Consider the following 13,446-nt stretch of genomic DNA (forward strand, 5'->3'; position numbering starts at 1 on the left):
TCACCTGGACAGGTTGGTCAGTGGGTGGCCTTACACAGTTTTTTGTTACACAAAAGTCTTTTCACATGTAGTACAATACATTCATCACACCATTATTTCCATAAGTGATACATAGATTTTAGATTTCTGTTCTATTATATTCATAGGTATTATATCTCACAACTATTTCTGTGAGCAATACTTGTGCATACTTAAACTGATTAGATTATATTAACAAGCAGCTAAAAAGAGTTATAACTGATACTTTTAACCAATTATAATAATAATTTTTTATTTTAATAATAATAAATTAATTTAATAATGACAATAATTTCCTTATAAACACTTACAACTTGCAAAATGGAATACATAAATGCAAAAGCCAATATTACCTGGTCATTTTTCAGTCACACAGTGCCACTGGAGGGACATGAGGCTGGCAGTGCCCCTGGCCCCACTCTGAAAGGGGGGATTTGGGGTGCAGCCCCCCAGCCCTAAGGGGTTGACAGATGAAGATCAAATCAAAATTTTTATTATCAAAAATATTAAAACACGTGCAAGGTCCCCAGTGTGTTGTGGGTTGTTTTGTCTCCACCAAAAAGTTCCAGCACTACCAGCTACAAAGGGAGAGAGGAGCAGGTGCTAATGTAAAACAGGGATGTGCACATTACAGAAGAAAAAACACTTCACCCCACTAAGGATGAAAAGCAATGCTAATAATCCAGACCAAAGCCAACTTTAATGAATATTCACACATATTAATTACCTGACAGTGACAGCCAACCATTTGGTATGTTTGTACCACAGTTCATTTTTTGCCTTCACCATGACTGGAGAGAGAAAATTAGGGAAAAAAACAAATTTACTTCATTCACTCTCTGAGTTGTGGTTCAGAATTATCCAGTGTGGTTTTCTGCCAATAATCTGATCACCAATACTTTAATTCTTTGCTCCTCAAAATCATTAAGCAGATTTAAATTACAAGAACTTTTTATTTTGTGGGCTGCCCCGTCCTGGCAGTGCCCAAGGCCAGGCTGGACAGGGCTTGGAGCAGCCTGGGATGGTGGAAGATATCCCTGCCATGGCAGGGGGTGGGATGAGATGGGATCTAAAGTCCTTTCCAGCCCAATCTGAGATTCTAGGACACCAAACCTTCCAGGTTTCACCCAGAGCAGCTCCACTCTGAGGCAGAGCATGAGGAGAAGGTGTCTGATCCCTCCCTGGCAGTGACAGCAGCCAAAAGCCCTTCCATGGCACCAACCTTCCCTGGCACAGCATTTGGGATGAGCTCCAGGGGTAAGGCAGGATTTGGGGGAGCAGCTGCTCTGTGACTCAGGGCCCTTGCAGAGCCATGGGAATGGGAACAAAACCCCAAAGTTTTTCTTGGCTTCCCACTGCCAGAGGGTAGGGATGGATGGGATTTTAGGAAGGAATTCCTGGCTGGGAGGGTGGGCAGGCCCTGGCACAGGGTGCCCAGAACAGCTGTGGCTGCCCCTGGATCCCTGGCAGTGCCCAAGGCCAGGCTGGACAGGGCTTGGAGCAGCCTGGGACAGTGGAAGGTGTCCCTGCCATGGCAAGGGTTGGAATGACATGATCTTTAAGGTCCCTCCCAACCCAAACCATTCCATGGTTCTGTGACAGGAGACAGCTTTTCTTGGACTTACAGCCAGCTCCATTTTCTTGCCCAGATGGACAAAAGTGCCTTTTTGTCTCCTCAGCCCTCATTCCCAGCTGGCAGTGCTGACATTGGTCACTTTGTTGGTGACTTTATTCTCTGCAGAGCTCAGCTCTTGCTCATCCCTCCTTGCTCTCACCCTGACCTCTGCCTGCCCTGTCCTGCTCTGATGCCCCCAGTGAGGCTCTGGGATTTTCCAGACCACAGCAGCTGTTGGTCTGCATTGGGACTTGTTAAAAATAGTTTAGAAAGTGTTGTAAAATGGTTGATAAATGGTTAAGCATGTACTGTTAGTTTGGTTATTATACTGTAAAAGAGGTTAAAAGGGTAGTTATGAGAAATCTGGTGCTCAGTGTACCATAAATACACCTCAGTGAAGTGCAGCATGAGCCAACCTGGGCAGAACTGTAATGGACAATCGAGCACCTTAAACCTTCATGCAAATGAAGGATCCAAAAAGAAACCAATCCAAAGGGACAAAAAACAGGATAAAGAGGGAATTCTGACCCACTGAGTCAGTGCTGGGACATCGGGGCCATCGCCGCTGAGCAGCCCCAGCGCCGGCGCTGCTCCATCCTCGATGGGATCGCTCCTGCTCTGCCTGCGGGCGCCCTTGCTTTAGGCCTTTCTTTTTTATAATAAAACTGAAATCACTTTAGTACTGGGAGCCTGCTCTCGTTTTTACCAGGAACGTCCCATAATCTGCCCACAGTAGGAAATGGGATGACCTTTAGGGACCCTTCCAACCCAAACCGTTCCGTGACTCCTGGAGCTCCATGAGGTCTCCCCGCACCTCCTCGTCCCTCCGCCTCTACCCACACTCCGCGGCCGCCCTTCAACCCACGCTCTGAGCGCTGGCACAGCCCGTGCCCATCGCAGCCGACGTTCGCGGCCCCTCACGACAGCAGCCGCCTGTCGCGATAGCCGCAGTCCTCCGCGGCGGCAGGGGGCGCTGCGCGGCGCTGAGGGCCGGCGCCGCCGCCATGGCCCTTCCCGGCATTCCCTATGAGCTGCGGCTGCTCATCATGGCGGACCCCAGGGACAAGGCGCTGCAGGATTACCGCAAGAAGCTGCTGGAGCACAAGGAGATCGACGGCCGCCTCAAGGAGTGTGAGCGCGGGCACGGCGGGCCGTGAGGGGATGGCGGGTGGGCGTCTTGAGCGCCCCACGGGGCCCCGAGGGGGAGCGCGGCGGCCGCGGCGCTGCCCGCGCTTCGTCATGGGCCTGGCCGGGCCCCGGGGGCGGACGGGGCTGGGCGCTGCCAGCGCCGCCGCTGGGTCCCGGTCCCCTTGGGAGAGCTGCGGAGGGCCACGGAATCACGGAGTCATTTAGGTTTGGAAAGATCTCTGGGATCAGCGACACCAGCCTGTGGCTGTCACCACCTTGTCAGTGGACCAGAGCATTGAGTGCCGTGTCCAGTCCTTCCTTGGGCACCTCCAGGGATGCAGACTCCACCATCTTTCTTGGTAGCTTTTCCCCAGTGGCTGACAACCCTTTCCGTGAAGAAATTTCCCCTAATATCCAATTTGAACTTACCCTGGTGCAGCTTGTGGCTGTTTCTCTTTGTCCTGTCCCTGTTCCCTGGAGCACAGCCTGACCCCCCCGGCTGTCCCCTCCTGGCAGGAGCTGTGCAGAGCCACCAGGTCCCCCCTGAGCCTCCTTTGCTCCAGGCTCTGCCCCTTCCCAGCTCCTTCAGGGATTCTCCAGCCCCTTCCCAGCTTCCTCAGCCTCTCCTGGTGCTCCAGACCCTTCCCAGCTCCTTTCCCTTCACCCCATTAGCTCAAGGGTCCTTATTGGTTTCCCAGTCTCACTCTCCCTGCAGCTTTGCTGCTGGAAAAGACTCTGGTCCTGTGCTCTTGTGGGGTTGAACACCAAAATCCTGTGTTTCTTTCCTCTTGTAGTAAGGGAACAGCTGAAAGAACTCACCAAGCAGTATGAGAAGTCAGAAAATGATCTCAAGGCCTTGCAGAGCGTTGGGCAGGTATGTGAGAGAAACGAGGTGTTGGCTGTTGAAGTAACCTTTGCATCCATTTTTAGCATCAGGAAAGTGGGAATAGTGCAGGTAAAACAAGCAGGAACTGATGGCTTAGGGATGGTTACAGGGTGTCTGAGTCCTGCAATGTTAATTTCCCTTGAGGCTGATGCTGGGTTTACTCTTTTACAGATTGTTGGTGAGGTTCTTAAACAGCTGACAGAGGAGAAGTGTGAGTACACTGAATTCTTATATTCTCTGAGATTGTGAGAATCATGGAGCCATGGGATGGTTTGGGTTGGAAGAGACCTTAAAGGGCATCTCATCCCAACCTTCCAGTATCTCAGGCTGCTCCAAGCCCTGTCCAGCCTGGCATGGAACACTTCCAGGGATGGGGCAGCCACAAAATAATAAAATTTTAAATTTTAAATCTTGTTAAAATTATGGAGAAGTAAAGAATTAAAGTGTTGGTGATCAGATTATTGGCAAAAAGCATTCTGGTTAATTCAGAATCATGGCTCAGAGGATAAATTGAGTAAATTTGGGTTTTTTCTCCAATTTTCTCTCTCCAGTCATTGTGAAGGCTACAAATGGACCAAGATATGTGGTTGGCTGTCGCCGTCAGGTAATTGAACTCTGTGAATATTCATTTAAAATTTGCTTTCTGTGGAATATTAGCATTGTTTCTCATCCACTGGGTCATTAGTGGAGTGGTTTTTTCTTCTTTAATGTGCACACCACTATTTTACACTGGTACCTGCTCCCCTCTCCCTTTGTAGTGGTAGCAGTGTAACTTCCTGGTGGAGACAAAATAATCCACAGCATTCCCAGGGCCTTGCATGTGTTTTATGATATTTATTGAGTCAAAACTCTGTCCTTCTGCCTGGTTTTAGACTGTCTGAAAATTAATGATTATGAAAACTGGTTGTGTAATTTCACAGTTGCTGTGCTGTGACTGTTGCTGTCGTGATGCTGAGTTTTAGATTTAATGTTATTTCACTCTGTATCATAATCATGGAATGGTTTGGGTTGGAAGGGACCTTAAAGATCATGTCATTCCAACCCTTGCCATGGGCAGGGACACCTTCCACTGTCCCAGGCTGCTCCAAGCCCTCTCCAGCCTGGCCTTGGACATTGCCAGGGATCCAGGGGCAGCCACAGCTGCTCTGGGCACCCTGTGCCAGGGCCTGCCCACCCTCACATCAGGAATTCCTTCCCAATATCCCTTCTAAACTGGCTCTCTGTCTATCTAAAGCCATTATCTTTATCCATATTTTTATTTTTTTTCCTCTTTCTGGAGAGAAACTGATGTTCATTGCAGAATTTTGGGACATAAGTAAACTTAATTCCAGTCTGGGGCATATGAGGTAATCTTGATGTTCTGTGTTGAAACAGAGCTGAATCCTAAGGGATAGGTTGTCCTTGGATGAACCAGCACTTTGGAGTTTATTTTCCACTAAAAACACTCTTTTATCTTAAAAGATCCTTGATTTGCTACCAGAGGCTCAAAAAAACCCCCAACAAAACTAGAACAAAAACCCCTAATGTTTTCAAAATGTCAAAATATCAAAGACAAACAATTTCTCCTGGACTAGAAGGACGAGTTTTTGATCAAAGCCCTCCTGGCTGAGCTGCTGCTCCTCAGGAGGGAGGAGAGCAAAGCTGTTTTAAGTGGGAGCAAAATCACTTCCCTATCTCAAGTGCAGTAGCTAAGAAGGTCAAGTGGTTTCTCTTTGTTTTCTTCTCACTGCAAAATAACGTCAGTCTGTTGGGCAGAGTTGAATCTGAGAGAATTCCAAGGTGTTATAAAGTTCTTTGGATGAGGAAGCTGGAAAGAGGCCTTGGTAGTGACTCCAGTAAGAGAGAGGGGTCAGCTTGATCCTAAATCCTTGCAGAGGGTCAAAGACCCACATGGCAAGGGACCTTGTAAATCCCCCAGCAGGGACAATGGGAAACTTCCAGCAGTCCTGGAAAAGGATTGTCAAAATCCTCTTTTAATTCCAGCAAAATTTTGTAGGTTTTACTGGAATGTGTTTAAAAATCCCATAAAAATGGAATAAGCAGACAAAAACTGCTGAGACAGGAGAGGAGGCATCCAAGGTGAAAGATAATAATTGAGCAGCTGACTTCAAAGAGGGGAAGTAATGGCACAGGAAAATGTTGAACTTTTTGTGAGGGTTGTTTAGTTATTCTGAAACTGCTGTTCCTGTGTGGAGCAGAGGGCAGGATTAGATCCCATTGATGCAGTCAGATTGACAGCAGTAAAATTAAAAATTAATGATGGACTAGAAAACAGTCTTTGTTTTAAAAGAGGTGGAGGTAAGTTAATGGCTGCTTGGTGTGTCACTCCGTAGCCTTGTTTTTTCTTGTGTGTGATGGAGCAAAGAGTGCCAACTGCAGTGAACATTTTGGCTAAAATCAGGGATTTTATTGGAGTGGGGTTCTAACAGAATTCTTTTTTTTGGGACTAGCTTGACAAGAGTAAGCTGAAGCCAGGGACAAGAGTTGCTCTGGACATGACCACTCTGACTATTATGAGGTAGGATTCTGCTCTTCTTGTCAAACATTACACAAAGGCTTGAATAATCACTTCTGCAATGTTTTGTAAACATTTTCTGCAAAGCAATGCTTAAGTAAGGACAGTTATTTTGAGGGAAGACTTGTGTGTCTGTTTTACATGATTTAAAAAGAATTGGTTGTTCTTTAGAAAAATAATTACAGTATTTTCAGCCATGTTTTAAGCTGTGTTTTAAAACTTAAAAAAGTTTGCTAGGTTTGGGTTTTTTTCTGTTTCTTCAGCACATGAGATGGGAAGATAAGAAATAATCTTCATATTGCTGTACAATTTATGGGAATGAATTTATGAAGCTATAAAAGTGTCTACACCATACAAATATCTCCTCTTAACTCTTGTTTTCCAGATACCTGCCCCGGGAAGTGGATCCACTGGTTTATAACATGTCTCATGAGGACCCAGGAGATGTTTCCTACTCTGAGATCGGAGGCCTGTCGGAACAAATCCGAGAGTTACGGGAGGTACCCAGTGCCTCAAACCCCCATCAGATCCCGATCCATGCTCTCAGTGAAGCTTTGCAGGGCAAAACCACCTTGGGGCTGTTCAAGGATCCTCTCAGATCAGTGCTTTTCATGTTTCATTTGAAGTGCTTGGGCTGGGATTAAAATGAAGATGATCCTTTAGAGAGGAGTGTTTAAAGGATCCAGGACCCTTTAGGCTGTGGGAGTACCTTGAAGTTCAAGTGGCAGGGCAGCAAAGCAGACTGGAACTTTGCTCAAAAACTACCAGGATTGCTCTGGGGAATGGAGTTAGGACAGTAGGGATGTGATTTGAGCAAAGAGCATTGAGAGGAAGCAGCAATTGCAGAGCCAAGGCAAGGGAGTGGATTAATCCATAGGATATCTCACATTTTCTTTTTAAACTGTTTCTCTCACAAAAATGCTGCCAATAAATAATGCAGCTAGGTGAAAAACGGGCTGGCATGTGCATCATTAACTGTTTTAAAACTCAGAGGCTCAGGTTGCTCTCTGTCCCTTCACAGGTCATTGAACTGCCACTGACAAACCCAGAATTATTCCAGCGTGTGGGAATTATCCCTCCAAAAGGCTGCCTGCTTTATGGCCCCCCTGGTGAGTCTCAGCAAAGGGCAACAAGTGTTTGGTTGTTGTTTTCAGGCTGTGGCAAGAGCCTTCTTTGTTTCTCCTTCTTTCCCTTTTTATTTTTTCCTTTCCTTTTTTCTTTTTCATTTTTCTATTTTCTTTCTTCTCTTTTTCCTTTCTCTTTTGTTCTTTTTTCCTTTCCTCTCCGCTCTCCTCTCCTCTCTCTTCTCCTCTCTCTCTCCTCTCTCTCCTCCTCTCTTCTCTCTCCTCATCTTTGGATTTTCCTTTCCCTTTTTTCTTTCCCCTTTTTACTTTTTTTTCCTTTTCCTTTCCCTTTTTGCTTTTCCTTTCCCTTTTTGCTTTTCCTTTCCCTTTTTGCTTTTCCTTTCCCTTTTTGCTTTTCCTTTCCCTTTTTGCTTTTCCTTTCCCTTTTTGCTTTTCCTTTCCCTTTTTGCTTTTCCTTTCCCTTTTTGCTTTTCCTTTCCCTTTTTGCTTTTCCTTTCCCTTTTTGCTTTTCCTTTCCCTTTTTGCTTTCCCTTTCCCTTTTTGCTTTCCCTTTCCCTTTTTGCTTTTCCTTTCCCTTTTTGCTTTTCCTTTCCCTTTTTGCTTTTCCTTTCCCTTTTTGCTTTTCCTTTCCCTTTTCTCTCTTCCTTTCCCTTTTCTCTCTTCCTTTCCCTTTTCTCTCTTCCTTTCCCTTTTCTCTCTTCCTTTCCCTTTTCTCTCTTCCTTTCCCTTTTCTCTCTTCCTTTCCCTTTTCTCTCTTCCTTTCCCTTTTCTCTCTTCCTTTCCCTTTCTTTTTTTCCCTTTCCCTTTTTTCCCTTTCTCTTTCCTAAGTGTCACTGGCAGGCAGTGTTGAGCCAGTAATTAAACAGCTTCAATCTCTTGTCTATCCAGGCACAGGAAAAACCCTTTTGGCCAGAGCAGTTGCCAGCCAGCTGGATTGCAACTTCCTCAAGGTGTGTAATGGCACTGCCCCACACCCATGGGGTCTGTTTGCTCCTCATCCTCCTAATCCTCCTGTGTCCTTCCCAAGGTGGTGTCCAGTTCCATAGTGGACAAATACATCGGCGAGAGCGCTCGGCTGATCCGAGAGATGTTCAATTATGCCAGAGATCACCAGCCCTGCATCATTTTCATGGATGAGATCGATGCTATTGGTAAGGCTCCTGGCCTGGGCGGTGGCTGGGCTCTCCTTTTAAGGCTGGAGTCAGCTGTAAAGCTAATTCCCCCCGTTTAAAAGGCAAAAATCAAGTAGCAGAACTGATGGGTTTGGTGTGCTGCAGGTGGGCGCCGCTTTTCCGAAGGCACATCAGCTGATAGAGAAATTCAGAGGACTCTGATGGAGGTGAGTGTCCAGTTCCTGACTGTGACCTGCACAGCCACACCAAATAATAGCACAGGTATGAGTTGTTACCTGGGATCTGGCTTTGCAGAACCTTTTCTGGGTTAATAAACTAGAAGTGAACTAAGTGCTGCTTTTACATAAGGCAGCTGCACATCCTGGTAACTCAGCCATGAGTTCAATGTGGAGACTAATTGAATATTTTAAATTGCTGAAATGATTTGGCATATTTTCTTTTGCTTACTGCTGCTCCCTGCATCTTTGAAGGTTTGCAGAACACCCCTTTCTGTCTCTTTTAGTCCCAAAGACAGTCTATAATATTTTTGGGCTGTTGCAGTTGGATTTTCAAAGCTAGGAGGAGCACTTGTATTTCTTTGTTTCTCTATTCATTGCTTTGATAAACTGGGTTGTGTGAAGAGAATATTAAAACCACTGGTGACAATTAGAAATTCTGAAGCTAATGGGAACCTTCCTTAGCCTGTGTTTGCAAACAGTTTGCCTGATTCAAAAGAATGTGTCTGCCTTCCATAGAGAATTAAATCACTGTGATCAAAGAGCAAGCGCTTTGAGTGTTCACAATGAAATGCCTTCCTGTGTGTGGATTAGTATTCCAGAAGCTGTTCTTCAAGTCTAATTGGAAAGTCCTGGCCTTGGTGCACTACAATCCAAATGTGTCAGGCAGCCATTGGCTCCTTTAGTCCTTGCAGTATTTTCTTTGCCTCATTGTTTTAGTCAAGTGTTTCACGTTTGAGCTCAGCTTTGCTCAATGTCCTTTTCTGTGGGCAAAGCTCTTCATTGCTTGGGATGGAATATTCAGGGAGCTCAAGGCCTTGTAGGATTTTTTTTTTTACTTCAGAGCTTTTCATCTTGGTGAAGAATACTTAGGCAGGAAAACAAATCAGACTGGGAAGATTGGGGGTTGTCTAAAACCAAAGTTCTGTTCTCTGTTAGTTGTTGAATCAGATGGATGGATTTGACACTCTGCACAGAGTTAAAATGATCATGGCTACCAACAGACCTGACACCCTGGATCCTGCCCTGCTGCGGCCCGGAAGGCTGGATAGAAAAATCCGTGAGTTTCTGCCAGTGGCTGGGAGGAGGATGTAATCCCTGGGAATTGTGGGTTTCTGCTTTGATTGAAGCTCTGATTCTTTCTAGATATCGATCTACCAAATGAACAAGCCAGATTAGATATTTTGAAGATTCATGCAGGTCCTATCACTAAACACGGTGAGATAGGTAAGTAGAAGTTCCTGGATGTCATTCCTGCTGCTGTTTGTAGGGATGGGAAGAGGGTGAGTTGTTACAGTGATTCTGACTGTATTCCCACCTTTATACTGCCCACACAACTTCCCCTCTTGGAATTCCACTTGTTTTATTTTTAAATGCATCCTGATTAAACTGTTGTTAAGTCTTTGAAAAGGAAAACTGAATATAAACCCTTGAGCCCAGCTGGAAACTGGAAAAGCAACAAGGTTCTCATCAGGCAGTTTCCTGTTTCTAATGGAATGGCTTAGTGCAAGTAAAGAGTGTTTTCATTTACCCCTCAATGAAAGAAAGATTGCTAATGAAGGAGTCTGAAAGCAATGATCTTTAAAACTCAGGGAGAAACCTTGGAGTTTGGAGATGGCATAAGCAAGATTGTTGTCTGGTAGTGATGTGGATCATTCTCTCAGGATTGTAAAGGGAGAATAACAGGATAAAATGGGGAGGTTTTATTTAAGGTCTGTGTTACTCTGAGCTGCCCAGAGTCCTGCTTTCACAGTGACTCCTCCAGCTTTCCCGGGGGAGGCTGGGGCTGGGCTTTGCCTTTAAAGCAGCGCTGGCTGCCTGGGAGTGCAGCAGTGCCCCAGGGCCCCGTGCCACCCCCACCCCCTCTGTGCTGACAGCAGCAATTCCTGCAGCCCCTGGAGCTGATCCCAGTCACCATCTGGCTGCATCAACAGCTGCAGCTCAGCTCAGGGACAGCAGGAGGGAGCTGGGGGAGGGCCAGGGCTGGGCACTGCTTTTCTTAGCAGCAGTGCTGGCTTAAACCTGCACGTGGCTGCAGGCTATGGAGAGAAGGAGCTCCAAAGCAAATCATGAGCCTGAGGTAAAGTTCTTGGAGAGAAACTTCTGACAAGGCATGGAGTGACAGCACGAGGGGGAATAGCTTCCCACTGCCAGAGGGCAGGGAGAGATGGGGTAGTGGGAGGAAACTCTTTCCTGTGAGGACAGTGAGGCTCTGGCTCAGTTTTCCAGAGAAGCTGTGGCTGCCCCTGCATCCCTGGAAGTGTTCCAAGGCCAGGTTGGATGAGGCTTGGAGAAAGGGAAAGCTGCCCCTGGCCATGGCAGGGGTTGGAAGGAGATGGTCTCGAAGGTCTCTTCCAACCCAAACCATTGTGGGATTCTGGAATTCTCCTTCATCTGATCTCGTGTCTTTGGCACTGCAGTGGAGCAGGTGGGATCATTCCTTTTGCTGTTCAGCAAACTGAGGTGTCAGGTCCTTGCTAAATTCCTGCATGTGATGTGGAAAGACTGTGATGCTCAGCTTTGATACTGCAAAAGGAAGGCCTGAACTTAGCAGCGGGGTGAGGTGGAAATTGGATTAAAATGCAAAGATAAGGATTTGCTCAGGTTCCAGCGTGAGATTCTCCTTCAGTCCTGCTGTCTGCTGAAAACCCTAAACTCACAAACCTTGCACTGTTCAGCCTTGTTCATTCCCCTCACTTACATTTTTTAACTTTCAAATTATGAAAATAATTTTTAATATGACATTGTACTATATGGAATTAAAGTACAGCTGAAGAACTAATCATCTTTAGGAGCTTTTGGATTCTTGAGATAAAAACATTCAATTCAAATGTTTTGAATTTTTTACAGAAGGAAAACTGAAAAGTTTTCCAGGGAGTTAATAATTTTAATAAGCAGCCTTGCAAAAATCAGAACTTGTTGGAGGCTCAACAGTGGTTTAGAAATTGAATTACAACCATGGCCACTCTTTTAGCAAATATATGTGCATAAAACATCAGGCTTAATATATTAAGACGCTAAGTGCCTGTAGTAGATGGAGTGTTGGACGTGGAAAGGGACTGAGTTATGACCACTTGGAGAAAAGTTTTCTGGGCTTTTACAGCATTTAAATGATAAGAACATTGCCTTGATGGAGCTTTTGCACTTCATGTTGATTCTTCTAACCACAAGTTGGTAACTTTGGGATTTAATTGTATAACGTGAGCTTTTGGCTGCCACACATTCTTGTTTTAATGGAAGGGCTGATACAGCTGCTGATTCCAGTTAATTTATCAGCCCAGTGGGCAGCTCTGTTTGCACTGAAATCCAAGTTTGGTAGCTGGATGTGTATTTTATTGGCATCCCTAAGGGGAAGGGTGATTTATTCCTAACGAGTGCTGGTGTTTTATGAACAGATTATGAAGCAATCGTGAAGCTTTCAGATGGCTTCAACGGAGCAGACTTGAGAAACGTCTGTACTGAAGCAGGTAATTCCTTAACTCTTCATTTGGATGTGCTAAATCTTGGATAATGCTGAATCTTGGAGCTGTTCCTCTGGGGATTAAGCCTCGGAGCTCAGAAATGTTCTGCTGGAACATTTCACTTGAGCTGATCTGAGCCAGCCACTTGTTGGCCGATCTTGATGTGTCCCAGTGTCTCGTTAGAACCAGATACATTCCAGAAAAGGGACTGAACCCATTTTTCTCCTTTTTGGAGAGAATTCAGGGCTCTTGGTACCCATGTGCCTGCAGAGTTGATGATGCTATTTTATGCTTTTTTGACATGAAAATTTGTGCACTTGGGGTTTGCCTGCATGGGCAGGCTGAGTAACACAGTCAATGCACACTCAGAGTTTAAACAAGTTTTCTCTTTAGCACTCCCTTAGTTCAGAAAGGTGAATTCCCTCCTCTTCCCAACATCCAGGACAGGGGAAGGTCATGTAGATAGTGTAACCTGGATCAGTTTTTATTTGAATTTGAGTGAAACTTCATGTTGTGTCTCTTCACCCTGTTAAATCCTCCCCCCAGGGATGTTTGCGATCCGTGCTGATCATGACTTCGTAGTTCAGGAAGATTTCATGAAAGCTGTCAGGAAAGTGGCTGATTCCAAGAAGCTGGAGTCCAAGCTTGACTACAAACCTGTGTAAATTAACCATAGAATTTGTGATTGATTGTACACATCCTACTGGGTTAATGCATAAAAAAAAAGGAGAGAAATAATGTACCTCTTGATTATCATTGTAAGGTGTTTGTGTAGCATGTAGCTAGTAATTTTGGGAATGCTAGTTGCAAGTTGGCTACAGGAGTGTGTTTTCTGTACAATTCTGAAATGCAATGTTCATTACAGCCCAGGCTCAGTAAAAATGTGTGGAGATGTGTTGTTCTCTTAGCAATTATGGTGGGAATTTATAAACGTGCCTGAAGGGATTCACAAACAGAAGAAAGTCAGTTCATTTCTTGACTTTTTGTATATCAGTAAATCTCCTTTCCCCAAACAGTTTATGAATAAAACCTGTTCAAATCTGTTTATCCTGGTGGATTTTGTGTGTAGCTCTCACAGAGAGGTGAATTTTGTGTCTTCTGAGTTGGAGGAGCAACTTTTCTCTGGTGTAAGGATTGGAGTCCTGTGCCTGCTATACCAGAGGCAGCCTAACCCTCGGAGAGAGAAGGAACTGGTGGGGTCTGGACAAAAACCCTTTCCATGAAGGAATTTTCCTTAATATCCAATCTAAACCTCCCCTGGCCCAGCCTGAGGCTGTTCCCTCTGCTCCTGTCCCTGTTCCCTGGAGCACAGCCCGACCCCCCTGGCTGTCCCCTCCTGGCAGGAGCTGTGCAGAGCCACAAGGGCCCCCTGAGCCTCCTTTGCTCCAGG

At 45.6% G+C, this 13,446-nt stretch overlaps 1 protein-coding gene across 1 annotated transcript; it reads left to right on the plus strand.

Annotated features, from left to right (window-relative positions):
• Positions 1-2,643: 2,643 nt before the first annotated feature.
• On the plus strand, positions 2,644-13,102 carry PSMC6 (proteasome 26S subunit, ATPase 6). Its single transcript, XM_084207614.1, has 14 exons — positions 2,644-2,764; positions 3,556-3,635; positions 3,819-3,858; positions 4,199-4,251; positions 6,098-6,165; positions 6,548-6,662; positions 7,184-7,271; positions 8,136-8,197; positions 8,275-8,398; positions 8,525-8,586; positions 9,535-9,655; positions 9,742-9,822; positions 11,991-12,062; positions 12,603-13,102. The coding sequence occupies exons 1-14, from the start codon at positions 2,680-2,682 to the stop codon at positions 12,719-12,721; spliced, it is 1,170 nt and encodes a 389-aa protein (XP_084063740.1). The 5' UTR covers positions 2,644-2,679; the 3' UTR covers positions 12,722-13,102.
• The last annotated feature ends 344 nt before the right edge of the window (positions 13,103-13,446 follow it).

Source organism: Fringilla coelebs (genome assembly GCF_963513975.1).
Source record: "Fringilla coelebs genome assembly, chromosome: 6".
NCBI classification, from domain to species: domain Eukaryota; kingdom Metazoa; phylum Chordata; class Aves; order Passeriformes; family Fringillidae; genus Fringilla; species Fringilla coelebs.

Bases quoted from the DNA above. Each gene is read 5' to 3' on its own strand.
- PSMC6 (XM_084207614.1), top strand. From the start codon at position 2,680: ATGGCGGACCCCAGGGACAAGGCGCTGCAGGATTACCGCAAGAAGCTG. The intron at 6,166-6,547 runs GTAGGATTCTGC...CTTGTTTTCCAG, and splicing joins ACCACTCTGACTATTATGAG to ATACCTGCCCCGGGAAGTGG. The intron at 7,272-8,135 runs GTGAGTCTCAGC...TTGTCTATCCAG, and splicing joins CCTGCTTTATGGCCCCCCTG to GCACAGGAAAAACCCTTTTG.